This window comes from Phalacrocorax carbo, chromosome 2 (assembly GCF_963921805.1).
Source record: "Phalacrocorax carbo chromosome 2, bPhaCar2.1, whole genome shotgun sequence".
NCBI classification, from domain to species: domain Eukaryota; kingdom Metazoa; phylum Chordata; class Aves; order Suliformes; family Phalacrocoracidae; genus Phalacrocorax; species Phalacrocorax carbo.
The window spans coordinates 142,136,820-142,158,008 of NC_087514.1; the positions used below are offsets into that span (position 1 = coordinate 142,136,820).

The 21,189-nt window shown below is 35.3% G+C and overlaps 1 protein-coding gene across 3 annotated transcripts in view; it reads right to left on the reverse strand.

Moving 5' to 3' along the window:
* The window catches only part of ANKIB1 (ankyrin repeat and IBR domain containing 1), a 95,500-nt gene that overhangs the window by 5,703 nt on the left and 68,608 nt on the right, over positions 1 to 21,189 (reverse strand). For 2 of the 3 annotated variants that reach the window (XM_064444634.1, XM_064444636.1), the window contains exons 6-18: positions 19,376 to 19,584; positions 17,034 to 17,122; positions 15,183 to 15,327; positions 13,665 to 13,831; positions 9,323 to 9,411; positions 8,413 to 8,543; positions 4,834 to 4,968; positions 4,184 to 4,270; positions 4,024 to 4,090; positions 3,478 to 3,623; positions 2,621 to 2,799; positions 2,054 to 2,105; positions 14 to 125 (exon numbers count right to left, since the gene is read on the reverse strand). In XM_064444634.1, coding sequence (XP_064300704.1) covers positions 14 to 125; positions 2,054 to 2,105; positions 2,621 to 2,799; positions 3,478 to 3,623; positions 4,024 to 4,090; positions 4,184 to 4,270; positions 4,834 to 4,968; positions 8,413 to 8,543; positions 9,323 to 9,411; positions 13,665 to 13,831; positions 15,183 to 15,327; positions 17,034 to 17,122; positions 19,376 to 19,584 — 1,608 coding nt within the window. The remainder of the gene's footprint in view (positions 1 to 13; positions 126 to 2,053; positions 2,106 to 2,620; positions 2,800 to 3,477; positions 3,624 to 4,023; positions 4,091 to 4,183; positions 4,271 to 4,833; positions 4,969 to 8,412; positions 8,544 to 9,322; positions 9,412 to 13,664; positions 13,832 to 15,182; positions 15,328 to 17,033; positions 17,123 to 19,375; positions 19,585 to 21,189) is intronic. The other variant, XM_064444635.1, reaches the window with a different exon arrangement.

The following is a 21,189-nucleotide window of genomic DNA, read 5'->3' on the forward strand; positions in this document are numbered from 1 at the left end:
GGCAGGAACATACCTAACGTACTCTCACTGGGGTCATCAGGATCTGGAGTATTACTAAGCAGACTGTGCATGTCTCCACGTCGACGCTGTCTATGCCTTCTCCGATACTGAAATTCAGCATATTCCTGCATAAACCAAAGGTTACAAAATACAGGGCAGCATGCAGTAATATTTTTCTGATGTAATGAGCACCACATTTTTATAAAAAAATGTGTGATTTTATAGGCTTATTATAAAATCACCTGTTTCAGAAAAATAAATTGCGAGTTATATCATGCAATGCTTAAAATAAATAATAAAACAAAAATCCAAGGTAATCCTAATTCTATAAAATAATGAATCAGCAAAGAAAAATACTTGAGGTATTACCGACATTTTAATACTTGCAATCTCCCTTTTTAAAGAATTCCAAGTACACATTTTTTGTTTAAAAGCTTTGATGCCAAACTTTATATACACACATATTGACACACTTTTAAATAAATATATACCTAGTGATTTTAGAACATTAAAATATTTAATCTGATTTAGACCAATAGATTATCTCAGGGTCCCTGTTGCCAGCAATTGCCAGTAGAAAATAACCTTTGTAAGGTTACAGAAAGCTGGCAGGACTTGTCAGACTTTTCCCAGCCTCCAGAACACTATTGCTCAGGAACTTCTTAAGCCACAGCTGATACTCTTCTGCTGAACAGTTTTTGATGGTTAAAGATTGCTCAAGATTTTTTCTGTAATAATCTGATATACACAATCTACTACTTTTCAGTAAAAGTACAGCTCTGTGTCAAAAATTTTGTAATGGAATTCACTAAAATCAACAAAGATGACCATTATTAATTCTACAAAAATCCTTTAGCATAGGTGGTTGCAAGTATCCTTGATAGCTACGTGGCAAAGAAACCAACTTGCATCATACAGTGCCACATTTAGGCAAATGACAAAAACTCATAAGCAATCATCTAAGCACGACTGCAATAGCACCTACTGCTAAAAAGCTTATCAACATATATGTTATCAGCTTCTTCTCATAGCCAGTTCCACTGATGATACAGTAACATCACAATGAGTTTGATATTGTCAAATGTGGAACTATTTCAAAAGAAAGGACTAGAGGAACTAGACAGGAGAAACAAGCTGATCTTTTGTAGAGAAGCAAGCTATTTTCTTACCAGTGTGGCGCCCATCAACAACAATAGCAAAGGAAATATATAGAAAAAGTACACGGAGTTTTCCAGGATGCTTTAAAATGACTAGCTAGAAAGAAAACAGCACCAAGGAAACGTTGAAATGAAGTTTCCTTCCTAACTGAATGTTCTTAAAATATTAAATAAAAATTAAGATGATAAAGGAAAGCTTTATAGGAAGCTTCTCATATTTTAGTGCAGAGTCTTGAAAATTATTTACTCTTTCCCATATATTCATAGTGGAATAGTCACTTTAAAAATTATCATTTTCATGCTTAGTTAAGTAGCAGAAGTTCCTCTCATTTGAGTATGTAGTTTCCATCCTGCTTCAATACATAAAAATAAAAAGAAACATTTCAAACTGCTAACAATATTTAGGTGCATGCCTGTATGTTTTTATTGGATTGCTACAGAAGGATGGAAATGTCTTGGACTTTTTGTCAAATCCTGCTGAGCTGATGTTGCATTCAAAAGTAATCACAATTTCATATATTCAGTATTTCATATTGATAATTCATATCAAAAGTAAATACAATTTCATATATTTATTAATTGAAGGTTCCCCAGCACAGACACCAGTTTATATACAATTTTAAAACTGGTTATGTACTTGCAAGATGATGAATATAACATAGCTTGTTTAATGGCACCTTAAATAGCCATAGCAATGTTGGAGGCATTGTTTAGAGCCATTGCACAATTAGCTATGCATATATTTCCTTCTATTGTGAAATAAATAAAATGATAAACTTAAACCAACTTGAAACGCTTTGAATCAAAGTATGGAAGCTCTTCATGCACATTGCAGTCATACCTGTGCTTCTAGAATATGCAGAACTAATTTAAAAAAATAAAAAGAAATAGTTTACCTCAGGAGATGCAAATCCTAAATATTCCCAATCCCATGTTCCACCAGCAAAGCTATAAAATGAAGAGATATATACCATAAAGTTTCGAAGTAGAATGAAGTATGAACAATCTCCAGAGCTTCAAAACCTATCAACATCTAAAAAGTAGTGCAGTTGTATCTCTCTAAACTTAGCAAGTCTTCTGCTTTAATTCTTACCTTGAAATTCATTTAGAAAACTGTCCAATTAAATTTTTGATTATTCCAGAACTGCTTGATATTTTTAGCAAATACTTATAGGTTTTTGGAGTGTACCAGGTATTTAGTGACAATCTTGTAGGAAAACAGTGAAATGGAAGCCACGACATCTAATCATTAATATGTCACAAATGGGAACAATTAAGCTGCAACATATAGAGCAGTGATTTCCAAATACGAATGTCCAAGAAAATATCACTATCTGGTCATTTACAACCACCACATTTACCAGCCACACCTTACCAAACTGTCAAAGAATGACAGTGGATTCACCCACTTCGGCAGCTATCGATGAACTTTTTTGACTTGCACAGTATTTTGTTTGGATTACCTGCGCCTGGGTGCTTCTGGCGAGTCTGCAGGAGCAACACCACGGGCCACAGAGGCTAGGAACTCTTGCCGTTTCTGCTGCACGAGACAAGCTGCACGGATGATTTTATGGCGAGGAGTCCGAAGGTAAGGCCTGTTCACTTTCTGTGCAAGGTCTTCAGTGACCATTTCTAGGTCTGTCTGCAGTAGTTAATAAATACAGAAGAAAATGATTTCACAATGAAATGGAAATCGGGCAGAGCTCTACACCATAAATACTGATCAGAATGATACCCATTTTTCTGGAAACACCATTTGAAATACCAAAATACCCCAAAATGCCTGCCCTTCTAGCCTACCCTTTTACTGACCTAAATGCTGTCCTCCAGCTTGGAGCAGGGCTTCCCTGCACTCACACATATTGAATACCTTCAGGGGCCCTAAAGGAAAGGGAAGGAGGGAGCAGCCGCTGCTGCTGATGCCACTGCCACCAGGGACTCCCCTGATTTTGCCCCCACCAACTTGTCAGATACATTAGTAGGGAAAGACAGGAAAGAGGCACTACAGAAGGCGATGAAGACTGAAGCTAAAATGTTATCCTCAGAAAGCAGATTAACAGTAAATAATTTTCTTTCTTTCTCCTTCTACCTGTCTTTATGCCCTTCCTTCTTCAGCAAAGTGTTGTTTTTCATTCATTCTAAAATTGAACTAAAAGTTACTGTGTCACAGAGTAATAAAAATGCATTAATTTTCCAAACTTGGTTACAAATACAAAATGTGTGTATTGGTTTTAAACTACAAAAATGGCAAAAAGACACTAATAACTAATATTACAAAAAAAAAGTAACATTAGGAAAGCAAAATAGATGCATGTATTACCTGCATAAGTTCAAATATTTCTTTCTTTGTGCTTTTAGGCTCTAAAAAGAATCCATATGGATAAGAACACTTAAGAATGCGGCGAGTTTTTAGAAGCTCCTGCACTGCATCTTCAATGAATGTGGTATCAGGACAGCCTCCCTCAGCTGTAAGATGAAACAAGCATTGTGCAAATATTTTCCTGCTGATGTCAGCATTTCTTTTAGAGTAAGAGTTTTCCTCCAAAATAAAATATATGTGCACATCAGTTAAATATTTTGCTAGTAGACAGCAGCAGGTTCTCGATGACTACACAGTGTTCTCACTAAAAGTAGTAGTAAGCACAGAGTATTAGGTTCTCCCTTACTAATGCTACTTTATCTTTGAGTCTTTGGAATAGATAATATTTACTGTACACTTCGCTTTCATCCATTGCTTATGAATTCTAGTACTGGAGGGATTGCATCACACAGCAGACTGATGTGAGCTCTATCCAGAAAAAATAGGTTTAGCTAGAACAGTTGATCTGATTTCAGATCAAATTCATAGACTACAGCAAATACTTACTTCCACTGAGAGCTCTACTCAACTGCTCCATCTTTTCTTTGGCTGTTTTTAGAAGGCGCTGTTCTAACTAGAAAAAGAAAATAAATAAACTATAGTAAGATAATTATTTTTGGATTAATAAAATAGAAAAGAAAATAAGTAAAAATGGCTTGACCCAAACCTGGTAGCTAAGTTCATGGTTCTTAAATCTTGTGTAATAGTGCATAAACCTATCAAGCTCTTGAAATCTTCTATGCTTCTTTTCAGCCTGGAAAATAATGGGGAAACAAAAGAAACCAAGATAAATCTTATGATTTAATTTAGCAATCACCATTAGATATAATTACATAACCAACTGTTTCAATTCCCACTATACATAAAGTATTGTACACAGTGCTGACGAGTGCCACGTAAGTAGAGAAAATGTAATTTTTTAAATTCATGAGTCGACATAGACGGTAGCCAGAGTTGATACAGTGTGGGTGCACATGCTATTTAAGCAGACTTTCCAAACGCCAAAATTAAGGCATGTCTTCTGCAGTGCACAGCAGCTAATTACAGTGCCAGCATGCCCATTTCACAAAAGGAAACCACGGCACAGAGAAGTAAAATGACTTAAGTCACCAGTGGTTGTTACCAAATGAAAAAGCAGAACCCAATCTTATGTTTCTATCTACACATAAGCAGTGTTTTCTTTCCATCTCTTTGATATATTTAAGGTGGTATTTTTCCATTTAGAACTTGGGTTTGGAAGAATTTTGATGAAACTTATCCTAAACAGAAAATTACAGCCTTAGCACTATTTTTCAAACACACACATTCATTTGCTACCTCTACTGTCATCTCCTTGGACTGTTCCTCTACATGTTGAATAACCTCATAGCGAGTGCATCTGTAGTAGCCTCCAGTGGAAGAGCTGTGCTTCTTCCATTCTTCTAAGCATATCCAGCAAAAGTCATATTTGCACTTCAGAAAAAAAAAAAGGAACAAAGGGAAAAAAAGAGAAGTTGATACATTGTAGATTTGCACTTTGCATCATTATTCCTCCACGAACAACTGAATTAATGTCATTCTGAGTGTGCTTGTGGTCAAAAAAATTTTTGAGGATCTTCCTTTCTATTTTACCTACTACAGAAGATCTGGGTTATCAAACCATGTCAGTCATAACTTTTGTTCTTTGGATCACAAGATTGTGTTGGATCTGCAAGTAGAGTTTTAAGTGGATGAAATAAATCGAATGATAAATACAGCTGATCAGGCCAGGTTTTTGTTATTGATTTTGAAAAAGACAGTCTCATTTTTTAAGTGACACAGAAACTGTTCATGAGAAAGAGTGAATTTTTTCCTAATATCACTTTAAAAAAATGCGATTACTGGTATTTTTGTCACGTGGTATTCCTGATGCAAAATATTAATAATGACTACCAAAGCAAGAGAGAAGAAACCAGAAAATGAACTTTGAAGAGTGATTACTTCAAGATGAGCCTTTTCTGCATCAACCTAGCAGAGAGCTTTCAAAATAGGTAACACCTTACATTAGATCTAACTTATCCAGGCTTCTCTGCATCAGAGAAGATCAAACTGTATTAAATATTCTCAACTCAGCACTGGGTTCTCAGCTAGTTTATTTCAAAATAATTGGAAACTATTTACGGATGGATGGGCAAAAGACTTTACGAATTGGTGAATCCTGTTTATTTTATCTGTTTTACAGGTGAGCAAAGAAAAATCCCGAAAAAATCAAGCAAAAATTTACACTAATTAATATGAAGCCATTAATAATATTATTGGAATTTCATAGATTAAAAGTAGCATTTTTTCTCTCTTTGATAAGTTTAACCTTTCCAGGAATACCTAGTCCATACCAGATGTGTTTAACGGTAGTTGTTTTATACAATCAATTAGATATATTACAGGAAGAAATGAAATCTAATTCTTGCATTGTACTTTTGCTAATTTCATCTCAGCAGTAGTGCTGATTTTCTTCTAAAAAGCAATGCAGACTAGGGTATTTCTTCTTGTTATTGTGCTGCACCTTTGCTTATACAAAATGGTAAGATGAGTGCTGAGAATGAAATACGACAATAATTGTGTATAAAAGTGTTAAGCGTGTATCACTGGATCATTTGCCTATCATTCAAAACCATTCATATTCATTATAAGGAAAAAATCATTACAAAATATTCAAAAACTGGTATGAAACAAGTTGTTTCACAACCAATAGAACTAATAAAGCTTGACTTCCTATTAGTTTATGTGTATATGCTCCTACTGCAATAATCTCACCTCCCAAATTATCTCCCTCCATGACCACTCCACTATATATATGTATATGTGTGTATATATATCTTCTAACCTCTCATGTTTCCAAAAGCCTCCTCAAAAACCCAAGATTCACCCAGGGTTCCCAGACCCTCCTCCAGTACCTCAGTCTCAAACATTCAAAACCACATCATCTGTTTCTACACAACTCCCCAAGCCCTGAACTTTGTTTTATGTGCCTTTATGATAACCTAGCCATGCAGCAGCACCACCTAAGCTTAACAAATTGCATCTGCTGCCTGGCCACTGTCTGAGACAGGCAGAAGAGGTAATTGCTAAAAGTAGGTAACCGCTGAGTAGGTATTTCAGCCTCTCTCTTGGTGGCAGTACAAATTAAGTCTCTGCACCACATAGGTACCAAGTTTCATCAAACTTGCAGTAATTTAACATCTGTTAACCACCTCCTGTTCCTTTGTATCTGGTTCAAAGTACCCAGAAGGTTAAAAAAAAACTACTACAGGTAGGAGAGTGAGAGAGTAGGACTGCATAAGCTTGGTCTCCTTAGAAACTGGGCTCATAAAACAGTAAGATACCTGCTTAAGTACAAAAATCTGATTTTATGAGTAAAGAGTATCTTCCTCTACACCAAGGTACACGCTAGCTGCTAAGAGGCAGTTGTAGCTCATCATGTAGTAGGCCTGAGCAGACCTTACTGCAGCAAAGGCAGAAGCTCTGTCACAGACCCTTCAGTGGAGGAAGAGACAAGCAAGGTGACCTGAAATGAGCTTGAGGATACCCTTTCCTTCCTCACTAGGCTGGGGACAGGCAGCTTCTGTCTGCAGAGATTTCTTCACCAAAAAAGGAATTTGGCTGTTTTAAGGACACTTAAAGCTGTTTATAAGGTACAGCATCAAGGAAGAGAAGACAACTGTGGTTGTCAGCCAGTGCCTCAGAATGGTACTGAATTAAATTATCTACATTCAACAGTATCTAATGGCCAAAGTCTTCTCCAGCCTGAAGCAATATTTTTGTTTGATTCAGATGAGCTCAGTGGCAAAAATGCAACAAACATACCTTTTACAGTTTTTAGCAGTACGGAATTTATAAGCTCTTTTAAAAATAATTTAAGAAAAGAAAAAACATGAAACCAGCAAACTTGGCATAAACCAAAGTGGAGGAGAATCTGTTCTCTGCTGCCACAGACAAAACCAAACAAGTGACACCAAAAAAAGCCCCAACCTTCAATTCATATCACAGAAAGTGAGAGAATATGTGATGATAGTAGAAAGAAACAGGATCTGCATAGCAATGGAGAGAGACTAACACATTTCCAGAAAAATACGGAGAATTACTTTCTAAATCTCTTAGGTTTTTATTGGAGGCCAACTATGTCAAGTGTGTGCTACTTTCTTACTTTTAATGATGCTCCTCCAAGAGCCATTAGCTGTAGTTATATAAGATACTTCTGACATAAAGAAACGGTATTCTAAACATGCTGCTTTTAAATAACTTGAGAGAAAAAGCATTCTCAAATGACACTGAACTCATGGCAAAAAATATTTTTTCTATTTCGGTATCATAATGCAAACTCATGACTAAATTTTTGGCTGCTGTCACCAGTAAGTTTCTTTTGGAATTACTCTTTACTGTCTTTTCATTCCTACTGATTAATTCCTGTTTACAGTTTTCCATCTGAAACTTCTCTGTTTCGTTGCTGTATTAGAGAAATAATGCAAAAGAAAACTGCAGTAAGGAAAAACCTTCATTAGAGCTTACCATTCCTTAAAATGTTTAATCTTTTGCCAACCAAAAATGTTCTTTCTCTTCTACATTATTAATGATGATTAAACTATCAATCATTTGTTTCCTTAATTTTCATACTGTATTGCCAGTAATTCTTAGGTTTTTATGACATTTTGATCATTACAGCATTCACCTGCCAGGCAAACAGATTTCACTAAATATGAAACATTTTCTAAACACATGTAACCCACCATGTGTCAATTATCTAATGCTTGCAACAGGTTCCATTAGATCTCAGGCATGACATTCAGAGGTTTTTGGAAGTCTGTGCTCCTAAAAAGGATACACGACGTACACAGCCTGAATTATGGTTTCATGACAAATTATATGAAAGGTCTTTCTCACCTTTGCACATTGCATGTGGTTGCAGCCCTCATTCTTCTGAATCGGAGATTTGCAGTTGGCGCATGGTTTGGAGTTCGTTAGTAACCACAGGCAGTTGGCAGCATCTTCATACGCCTCACTCACTCCCACAACTTTTTGAGGGTGACAGGAGGATATGGAGCATGCAAAAACAGAGAAGCTGAGATTGTACTTGTGCAATCTTTTATGAAAATCAGATTAGGAAAGACATATTTTACCTGTTTCTTGACAGAATATATTAATTCTTCACTATATATTTCTCACACATAAAAATATATACATTTTCTAATTGATACATATTATATATATTACACATACTATTTTTATATATTTCCGCACATCTGTTTCTACACAAATTTACATATATATAATATGACATTTATAATACATAAATGAACATATACATATATGAGAAAAATTGGCATAGTTTGACAAAGTATGGTGCATTTTGCCCTTTATAAAATTCTCGGTGCTTTACAGAATATTTGTAACATATTATGGAACGGCTCTGACCTGTGGTAACCCGGTTAAGTTAGTATTTATTCAAATTGCTGTTAATCTTTAATTTTTTTTTTTTGTTTCTGTTGACCAGGAAGATGTCTGCCCTGTGTAAACCCAACCTTTATTAGTTTTTTTCAGTAAAAGTTATTTATTATTAAGCCATTCCCCACAATTCCCTTGCAATTCACCCTCAACCTTACTATCATTATCACCATCCCTGGGCTTGAATTAGTTTTAAAGCTCACAAACAACTCAAAAAGAAGTGCAGACTGAGCTAAAAGATTTAAAATTGCCCAGGACAAATAAAGTTATATTCAGGAATCAATCCCCGTAAAACCAAAAGATAACAACAACAGCAAAAAACATTGATCCCTCCAGGCACGACTCTTACGTTCTTCTGGTTTCATTTCAGATATTTTCTGTAGCCAGTCCTTCCAGGTTTGGCAGTCACAAGGTTCATGTGCTTCACCAAGACATTCCCTGAAAATGAAGGTGTGTACACAACAACTTATCATTTAGAGATTTAGAATTAAAGTTAAAATTGGTTCAAGCTAAAAACCACAGAAACTTATTAACACACGGTCAAACTTTAAGTCAGGAAGATAAAAAGCCATCCAATTACACATGATTTTAAAGTACTCTTAAGACTACTTGCTCACAAGCACATATACCATCATTAAGATTAATAAAGAATTTAAATGAGACAGGAAAGGAAAAGAGCTTTTTAAAATTACACTCTAACATAAATCAGCTGGTTTGCAGTTTGAGTTACGCCTGGGTACTATTCTAGTGCCACAAAAAGTGCTAGTATATTTTCTGTGATAAAGGTAAATGAGAATAAAGGGATTATCCAAAACTAGGTAGTTTGCTATATTTTATGTAGAATTACCTGCCTCTATTCAGTTGTAACAATTAATCTTTAACTAGATTCAAGCTTTCAATATAGAACAAGAAACAAACCCTTCAACACCAGCATTAAGTATTTATGGATGTTTACTCTTTCCAACAAAGTCTCTTAAATGGGGGCTTTAACTTAGTTACAGAATGGTTGGGTTGGAAGGGACCTCTGGAGATCGTCTTGTCGAAGACATGGACACAGTGGAGAAATGAGGCTGTTGAGCTTCTCTTGAAGTTACTACTAGCTGTAAGGATGGCAATCACTACTGCACAGTGGCAGATACATGGCTTCCAGATGGTGCTTGACTGTGGATGTGTCAATATGGACTCCGGATTTGTAATGACTCCCTTTTTTACCGGAAAGGCAGCAAATAGCCTCAGACATCTGCCACATCAAACAAAACAATTCAGAAGGAGTATATTTCAGATGGGCACTAGCTGCATCAGACCATATGTGAGTTTTTTGCAGATCCAATGGTGAACTATTTTCTGCAGTGCAGATTCAGAAGCTACATCAATACTCTTCTGATCGCTCTTGTTCACATCTTAAGCAGGAACGCAGGAACAAAGAAAAGGTCACGGCAACAGTTCTTAACTGTTTTCCCACTAGCTAGTCTGCTATCAAACAAGCTTAAATTTACTACACAAGGACTTCTGGCTGGGAGATTCTTAAGATCTGTAGCTGGGAAAGATTGTACTGGAATGAATAACTAGTCTATAATAAGGCAATTTCAGCCCTGGTTGAAAACTGACACCTTTCACTTCTGTGGGACAGTAGTACACTTAAATCATTGACTTCATTAGAGCCAAGACCTCTCACATAGTACCTGTTCCCAGAAAGAACTGAAATTAGCAAAAATTAACTTCAACAAACTCAGTTTTAAGTTAAAAGCTGATTAGTCAATCTATTACTAAGGGGAGAAAGGTTGTGTCTTTGATGTTTTCAAACGTGTGAATCTGTGGATTTTAAATCAAGTGTAATCATATATATATATATATAATGTATCTATATGATCTGTATCTGTATGATAGTCACAACAGAATGTTCAAGAACAGCTTCTCATGAAGGAATTCTCTCCTCAGCCCACCCCAAAGCAAGGATTTTTATACTGGGATGCCATTTTACTAGAGCAAGAGCATTGAGCCTATCGCTCATAAAACTTTTTATGAAACAAAGTTGTATTTTGGATAGACTCCCTGCCAGCACTGAATGAAGGCAACAAACACCAAATGAATGTGACAATTAACAGCATTAGCCTCCCCAGACTGCCCTCCTCAACACCCAGCGGGTTCATTTATATGAAGGCATAGTACATACTTAATAAAATTCTACCAAGACTCAAGAAGTTAAAATTTATGGGATGCAGTTGTGGATTTTCTTTCCATTCATGATAATATTTATATCACATAATGAATTTTGAATCAAAACAGCAAAACACCGTTGCAACTTATAACTGGCTTCCCAAGTGCACCAGAAGAGATGGCTCTCCCACAGAATGAGACTCTGCCCTTTGTCTCCATCTAGGATGAAAGGAGCGAGGATTTATGGTGCAAAACTAAGTGCGCACTGCCTGCTATGACTATTTTCCAGAAGTGTCTGCTCACTATGATTCCTTGTGCTTCTGAAACAGCATGAAGGGGTTTCTAATATGTGGAATGTATCTGATAACACACAGATGTAGGATTTGTGCAGTTTTCATTTGTACTACTTTTATTTATCTCAGAACACTTTTTCTGAAAGGGAATATAATTTTGTATTTGTCACAACAGATTACATTTTGTTGAAGGCACTATTAGTGGTGGGTAATGAAAAATGATTAAACTCTAAGGAACTCTGTATTTAAGAGGAACATTCCTACTTCCACATTAACAAAATAAAGGAAATTGCTCAATAGACTCGGAGAACTGTCTTGCTTTTATGAGCAGGAAGGCTATAGATCTAAAAAAAGGGAGGAGTTATCTTAGGGTTCAGTTGGATTTTTCCTAATGTATAAATTCCAAAGAATCTCTTACTAAATGCTGTATCAATTGCTATTACAATGTCTAAGCTGTACATTACACAGATAAAACTTTCAGAACTGACGTAAGTATGGAACTGTAGGATGTGTTGATTGAACTTTAAAGATATAAAGCAAGCTCCCTTTAAGCATACAGTAATGATGAAAACCCTCTGAACTGAGAATAAACTTTCTTTTCCTCCAGAGGAACTCATTCACACATGGGGTTTTTGTGCTGTAACACTAATAGGGCTGTCCCCAGAACATGGTTCTGATTTATAGTACTGGAGGATGCTTTGGTTGCTAGCAGAACTTTCTTGCCAGTGCTGGAACACCTCATTCGCTTTTGTGGGGATGAAAAAAAGGCCTTGGAAATGCCTTCTAGGACATTTTGCTGCTAGAATGAGGTCTTTTTTGAGACCTTAACCATATTTGCTTGTGCAGTATCTCAAAGCATTAACATAAAAAGAACATTCAGAAATATGGCCAGGAAACATAAAAAAGACATTTCTCATAAAGATCAGGCACTCAGAGGACATTTTCACATTCAGAGGACATTCTGGGGAGCTACTACATCCAGCCCGTGTAAAGGAAGCAGAAGCTGCCAATGTCTGAAGGACCATGTCAGTATTAAAATGAAGTGGTCCCAAGCTCTGTCCTTCAGGTTAAAGGAAAGATTGATTCTCTGTCTGTAATCAGAAGCAAGGATGACAGGATGGTGCCTTCTTGTGGAATAGTACTAAGGTCTGTTATATGTTCACTGGTAAAAAACATTTCGTGGTTTCTTTCCATAGGATTTGTTTCTTTCATTCAATGGATGTTCTCCATCCCTTGTGACAACCTCTTCCCAAGAAGTTCTGTTTTCTGGCTTTTGTGGTTGTTTCATTATGTCTATTTTCCTTCTTCCCTTCCATTCATATGGGAAAGAACTATAATGAGAAGCATCTTCCACTAAGAGTCTTATGATATTTAGAATCAAGCAGATTATTCAGGTTTGCTTCTTCTTGCATCATTGTTTCAACAGAAAAAGAAGGATTACTCAGCTTGTCTGAATGTCTATACTTCGGTTGACTCTTTGATTTTCCAACAGTGAAAAGGGTGTCCCACTACATTAGTCACAAATTGTCAGTCTGATAATCTAAGGAACTAAGACAGGGCTTTGCTCTGCACTGCAGAAGAATACCCCACCACTTTTTTGCTTTTGTAGATACTGTTGTCTTTTCCTTGGAAGTGCTTAAGATAAGCAATCTGAGGGATGTTTTTTTAAATATCTTATGGCTTTTTACTCCTTCTCGAGATTGTATACATCTTAAGACTCAACAGAAGGTAACAAAAAGAAAAAGTGCTGATCCTAAAGTGAAACAATGATTGGAGTGATCCTGCAAACAGAATAGCTTTGTCCTTCAGTCCTGTTTATACTCCAGCTTCTTTGACATGATTCTACTGAAATTCAGAAAGAGCTAAAATTTGCTGATTTTCTGTGCTACAATTCAGAATGTGTGCTACGTTTCAATTATACTCAACTATCCAGAGCAGACACAAAATATCCCACTTCTCCTCTGTCCCCTCAGAACAGAGCATCATAACACTCCGTACTGCTGTTTTGCATCGAACAGAGCTAATGAGTAAGACAGTATTATAAATCTTTGCTGTTCCCTAAAATACTAAAATATTTGTGCACATAGGTTCTTCAGTGCATGGATACAGGATAGTACAGTCATATACCATCCCATACAACTTGCTGTTGCACACTTGGTACTAAGCAGGACTTCTTAATTAATCCCCAAAATAGCAGCAACCGTGAGTTTATGTAGATGTAGGTAAGTTTCTAGTACTAACCAGCAGAAAAGATGTCCTTTCCCACAATCTACAGCAGGGGCTTTTAGCATAGGGAAGCTAAGTGTATCTGATCCTGTTGAATTTGATCCTTGTCTTGTTAGCCTTACTGCTCTTTCACAGCCTGGTATCGGACACCATTTAATAGCAGGATTATTTTCAACAAAGGCCTGGGGGGAAAAAAAGAAAAAAGGAAAATATTTTACCACATAAAATCAGATTTCATCACTGATATAAAACGATCTCTATTCACAACCTTCCTTTGAAGGAACAGCCAAAGAGCATAAGGACAATCTATAGCTACTTTGACAGGCTTTTAAAAATAATTATGAAAAGGGCATAGTTTAATCTTCACCTTAAAAATGGTTTTGTTTTTTTTTTTTTGACTTACATCCCAAACAAAATGTTCAATGTGTGCAAATCAATTGCTCTGTGATACAGCTTACTGCAGACTTCTACTATATATGCACTGGCAATACACTCATTAACAGGACTGACTCTTGTAGTTGAAAAGAATTAAAACGTTACTGATTTCAACAAAATCCCACAATATATACCACTCGCAATGAACTTGAAATCAGAACTAGACTAACTCAGGAATTTACCTCCAATCTTTTTTTGTTAATGTAGGTCTTCTTTCATAAAACTTACATCTAATAAATGAGGAGGAACTTTGCTTCAAACCTATACTGATCACCAGCCACTTGAGATATGGAGATGTACAAGATTAATCAGCTCTGGTCATTTAATTTACATTTTATTGTGTTAAGACACTTACTGCGTATTAAAGAGGCCTGTCACACAGAGAAAGTATTGCGTGATAAACAAAAAGATATTTCTCTACTTTCTTTTGCCCTGCCAGCACTGATAAAGTAGCACATTATCTCAAAGACTAGTTCATTACTAGTGTAAGAGAAAAAAGGTGAATTAGAAGACTGCTTTTAAAAACAAGTTGCAATGATGGAAATATACACATTAAAAAAGTCAAACAGGAAAACCAAATCAAGGTTTTCCTACTTCTCTTCCTACATAAAGCAATGACATCAAGCACTGGATGGGAAAAAAAATTAAGTAAAACACGTGTTCTAATAATTTGTTAAAATGGAAACAGGAACTATTTCTGAATGTAAACAGCCTCTTGGTAATAAAAATAATCCAAAAACTCTTGAAAATTTTAGATTGCCAACACAAATAAGTCTGGCTGATGAAAGCTTCGTATCACCTATTACGAACTTTATAGTTTGATCAAATCATTTTAGTAATACTGCATTAGGTTACACATTACGGAAGTATTGCATTTGTGCTTAAGGAATAAATATAATGTTCCTTCTTTTTTCTCAGTGGTACATCAAACATTGGTATTATGTTTTATAAGACAGCCATAATTCAGTGTACATATTAATTTATGAATTTCTACTTGGAAGGTTACAGATATATTGCAGCATTTCATAGAGAAGTTGTAAGATATTTTTTATAAAATGAAATACAGTTTGAGTGTACAGGAACAGTTTGATAATTTACCTTAATGTCAAACTGAAGGTATCTTTTGTCCATCTCCTTGGAAACCACACTTTCTATGATGTCTACAGGCACAAGCTGGAAACAATCATATGCTGGGCAAAAAATGTTGTGAGCTTCACCCTCCTGAATTTTCAGATTCAAAAATCTGCCAGAATTTTGTCAGTCAGTATTTGTGAATAAAAAGTAAAAATTAAACGGCTGCTGAATACTTTATACTAGGTTTACAGATATTCACATTAATCAATTTTTAAACAAATAATAGGCAGTATATCTTCCTGCTCAAAAAAGCTACAGATTTGATGAACAGCATAATTAACAAAAAATAAAAGAACACTGTTATGGTTCAAAAGTGAGCACCATCAGCTATGCTTAGCCCTATGTGTTTGTGGTTTCCATCCTCACAATTTATCAGAGACAGCAATGCAATGTTTAATTAAACTGAGCATTTCTTCTAATTTAAATCAGAAATCGAACATGTAAGTGTAATTAATCTAAGAAATAATTAATTTAATATGCAATTAATTTTTACAACTGTGCTAGTCAAAATAGGTCTGCTCTTGGAAACAAATTTCTAAATGGAGATCTTTATGGTCCCTAAGCACTGGAATGCAAGACAGGATGAGCTCAGAAATCTGCTGAAAGCTGGACTTTAACTCACAGTGTGCAAGGTTGCTTAGTTTAAAAGCTGTTACTTATTTATTAATCTGACATAATCTTGTCTAATCATCTAAAGGACAGGCAGCTATTCTAAATCAGTACCTGGGACCCTTCAATAGTTAAGCTAGAGAGACTGGCCAATTCATCCCATCTTAGACTCATATCTTAGAACAGGATAACTCAGTCCTGGCTGTCCTCCAAGTAACTGCCTCAGAAAGATGAATTCCACCCTAGATGTGCCACCGACAACACTTGCTTGACATTGAACTGTAGCTCTGAGTGCATGCACAAATCGCAGTACACACACTGCAGCACCCAAATTAGAAGCACCAAGTCAAGCCAGTGATCTCTTGGTAACTTCTATACTGCTGCATAGCAATTTGCAAGACAACAGAAGCATGACTATTAATTTTCTTGCCACTGAAAAGAATTGCCTTCTAAATGCTCATATGGAAGAGAAAATGCTCTTCTTTAACACAGGAGGAATGGGTTCATATAAATTGGGCCGACCTGCAGTAGGACTAGCTGTGCTGATTTGACACTGTAACAAGACACTATAGTGGTACAGTTCAAGTAGTACCATCTCCTGAATGGGGACAAAGATGAATATAAAGGCACTGCATACAGATCCAATTATTCCTGGGAGGTATGATTAATATTTATACTAGCATGATTATCCAAGTCTGAGTTTTTTACTAGCATGACTATTTTGACTTAAAAAAAAAAATTACATAGTAACAAGAGCATTATGCTACTTTATACTACATCTGCTCCTCAGTTATTAACCCTCCACATAAGAAAGCATTTTATTTGCTTTTCTGACTGGAAATGGATTTACAATGCCTAAGTTTAGTGTGTTAAACTAAGAGATGGAATTAAGCATTTGCTTAATTTAGAAAGTATAAACCCCAATGCCGCCAACACCACATACCCACTGAGCAAATCAAGAGTAGGCTCGTCTATTTACACGCAGGCTTGAAACATTTGCTTAAAAGTTTTTTTCTGAATCAGGACCAAAACAAACATTATGTAAGCCTAAAACAGTTGATGTCCACTTTGAGTGACAACGTAAATATTTGATAGGGTCAAACCCAAATGGTACTTTAATGTTAGCTGTTTATGGTGTCTGTCCTTTGCCCTTCAAAATGGCAAGTACGAAAGTTTCTCAAAAGATAGAAAAGTACATATACTCACGCCTCCCAGCATGCTCTGCAAAAGTCATGTCCACACGGCATATCCACTGGGTCTTCAAACACAGAAATATTACACATACAAATGTCACACTGTAGAGGAAGAAAATACTTCTATTAAGAAATACCCTAGAGCTAAAGCCTTTCATACTGTTAGCAGGACATGTTAATTGGAAAATCTCAGCAAAAATTTGAAGTGCTCAGTGGGGGGGGGAAATCTATCTGTAACTAGAAAGCAATTTATTTAAGCTATAGAAATAGAAATGGGAAAGATTAGGATCTCTGTTTCTATACCTCCCTACCCAAACAGCACATTTTGGGGTGCCTTCCATCATGTACTCCAGCTCAGTAAGTACTTCGCCCTGCAGAGTTCTAGGGACAAAAAGGACCTGAATTTTTAATTCAGCTTCACAGACAGCCAGAAATGGAGTTTGGAGATGACAGAGGCTACAGGAAATGTTTAGCATCTCACACAATCAGGTCAAATGAAGGCTGAGCAATTTGATTGTGCAACAGCAGCAACTATTTTGTGTAATAATCTACATAAATACTATTTTTTAGAAATACTTTGAGGCTTTCAGTCAAAATAGAGAACAAGTTAAGCTACAAATATTCCAACAGAAGATACCACTGCTGAATTTTATAGTTAGGTACTACGGAAAAAAAAATATTTAATATTGAGACTCTTACTCTTAGAACATCTAAAGCATAGGGATGAAACTACTCATTGCTTGTGGTTAGGCATGAAAATAAATATTCACGTTCTTCAAGGAGTACAAATGGATTTCTATTTCCATTGGAATAAATATTCCATGCAAATTTACTTCAACTTTCAATACATCAGATATTAGACACACATAGGACATTTTTAAAAGTTAGCCTGTGGTATGCCACTTTTTAAAAGCACTTGTATTACAGCCAAAACCAAACCAAACAAAAAAAATTGGCCTTTAAAATGCAAAACTCAGTGAAGGCATTTATTGTTGTTTTAGTCATTTCACCTTATTTCCTTGCCAAAATTAAATATTTTAGAAGTTGAGAATGAATCAAAAATGTCCACTACTAAATTTATAAGTTTTCAATTTTGTTCAAAATGTAGCTTTAAAGTAAGGCATTTAATGAAGTTCTGAGTTCAAAATATCAAGTATAGAACATTTACTGGAAATGCTTTAATTATAATATAGGATGTAAATGCAAAATCTGAAAAGGAGCTTTATAGCTTGTGGTTTTAACTATTCCTTTTAGTTTTTTGTCTTCCTGCCAAAATGAGAGACTTCAGAAAAATATGTATTATTTCATAAACAACATTTTGAAAATACTATTTTGATAGCTCTTTATAAGATTTTTAAACAAACAGGAATACTAAATGTATAACTCTGGATTTGGATTTAGATACACTAGATCTAGAATAGCAATCATTATCCAAACCTGCATTCACGGTGTATGGACCATCAATGAAAAACAAAACACACAACGTAAAACTGAAGACACGTGATCTTTCATTACACATTTTAATTAGGAAATATTCCTGGACAATATTTAAATGCTAATGTAAATAAATGTATGATAACATTAGTCCTTCTATATAGCCCCCCCCCCCCCCTTTAAAATTAAAGCAATAAAAGATTTCTGTGCAGGAATGCAAAATCATAATTTTAATATGAGATCTAGGGATGATCCATTTGCAAGACTGCATGTAATATTCTAGAAAAATGCTTAGGTCATGAAGCAAAAGTTTTATAATGCTGCAGCTGCAGATTATTAAAAAGAGAACTCTGTCTTCCAGAAGAACCACACTGATTTTAATGAAAGGCGCTTTCACATTTCAAATTTGCAATAGCCTTGTAAACTGCTTGAAGCAGCCCACACATAGTAAAAGTAATTATAAGCTTACGGTACACTAGTGGGCTGACATTTCAAAATTCAGACAAAGACAATTTTGTTTTCTAAAGAAAAAATTTTCAAAAGGCAGGGTTCACAGCACTGAGTACATTCAGGAAAATGGATACAATGAAAGTGAACATCTTGATAAGTACGAGTTGAGAAGAGATGCTGAAAAGAGTCAAATGCACTGATGTGACTGTAGCTGGCTAAAATGCTACTTTCTGAGTGACAGGCAAGGTGAAAACAGCATGCTTTATATTAGCCAGATGCTCAACTGTGTTATTATATAGAATATTTAAGGTGTCAACTCCTCTGTTCACCGTGTTTGGAAAGAGAAACACTTTACACCTTTACAAACATTTTCAGAATGAGAAGGCAACACAGCTCTCCGGTCCACGTAGGTGTGCTATGTTTAGACATAAGTTCTTCTGCTCTGCTAGTTTCGGATCTATTTATACTTACCACAGCTGTCTCAATGTCTCCTGGTGAGGGGCTGATTTCATCAGGGGAAGTTACAGAAGAGCGTGTAGTGCGTGGAGTTCGTGGAGAAGGGAGTGTATCCCATGCGTTGTATCCGCTTGGAGGGGGAGTTGGCATCTGAACCCCTGAACGCTGGCAGCAGTTCTCTGGATTAGACATCCATGCTTCAAGTAACTTCTCCCTGTCCCAGTCTTTAATAAGTATACAGATACAGGAAATTATGCAGCTGACAATGTTTAAAATATATTTTGTAACTGCACCCTCAAAAGAATATATAAATACTAAGCTAAGAAATTTATAAATAAATAAATATGATAAAGAACAACTGAATGGAACTTTAGACATTAAATTTCACAGAACACGCTCCAAGATAATACAGAATGCAATGTATTTATGTAAATAATGCACTGCAAGCATCTTTTTTCCTTGTAATATCAGTCATAAATAATTTTATTTTTATTATTTACTTCCAGCATTGTGGTAGCTAGGAGACTCAATCAGAAACCAGAACTGCACTGACTTGCAAAGACAGATCAAAATATAACAGCCCTTGAAACAACAGAATTTTCAGTATTTTCACTTTCTATGAAAAAAGTAGTTGTTCAATATGGATTCAATTTTGTTGACAGTGTTTTTTTAAAAAGATGAAGCCAAGTGCTACAAATGAAGGAAGAAGACTAAGATACAGCTGGATTAAAAAAAGATTTGCAACCTATTACCAGTCTTTATACATACATATGAGAGTGATGCATTTCTGGGGAAAAAAAAAAAAGAAAAAAACCCCACCTGATGACTGCAAAAAATATTTAATATATTCTTACTACATTGTTACTCTATAATTAAGTGTCACTGAATGCTTTACTTTTATTCATAATTAGCATTGCTCAAAAAGAACTAGTGAAATAAATTTTATGATGTATGAAGATCTTAAAACTAAATCAAATCTTTCTTAAATATTGCTTAAAATGCTTTCTGTTTCTGATTCCTAAGAGTAATACTAAAGATACCTTAAGAACAGTGACTTTTTTCTATTAAAAATAATTAAAAGTTCTCATTTAAATAAAAATATGTGAAATTCCTATATGGATTTGAATCTAAAACCATCGACACTATGCATAGATAAGATAAACTACAATTTCAGATGAAAAATTTCCCAATTTTTTCCTCTTGCTTTAAATAAATATTTTAAAGTTTTTTTTTAAATGTTAGGTATTCCCACTGGAAACTCAATGTTATTAACTAAAAGATCTGTGTTATTTTTATTAATTTTAGATTTTATAGGAAAAAGGATAAATATACCGTAGATTCTAAGCACTGAACTTAGTAAAAACATTGCCCCTGCCAAATAATAATTGCTACCATATTAAAATCTGCTCCCTCCTAATATGAAAAAAAGCCTCTGAGCTGGAGATGATTTACTGATTAGGTGCTTACTTATCTAAGCTGAAACCTATCACGAGTTAGTCTAATTTCATTTGTTTAAAGACATGGACCCTGAACATATTTACACTTCAAATATTACTAATTTTATTGGCATTTTTCAAATTACCTTGAGCTTATAATCTTTCAGATGGGAGCTGACTGATGCTAAGATACAGATAAAATTTGCTAAAACTTTTCTTGACCTTGTTTGTACTGTACCTTTCAAATTACCCAGGGTTAAGACATGCTACTAAATGGGTTCCAATGTGTTTTCTCTACTAACTTATGAATTTTAGTAAAAGATGAGGTAGTTATATTTGCTGAATTGCCTCTCTTTTATCCTGAAATCAACTGCTGTATAATGAACTAGAAGA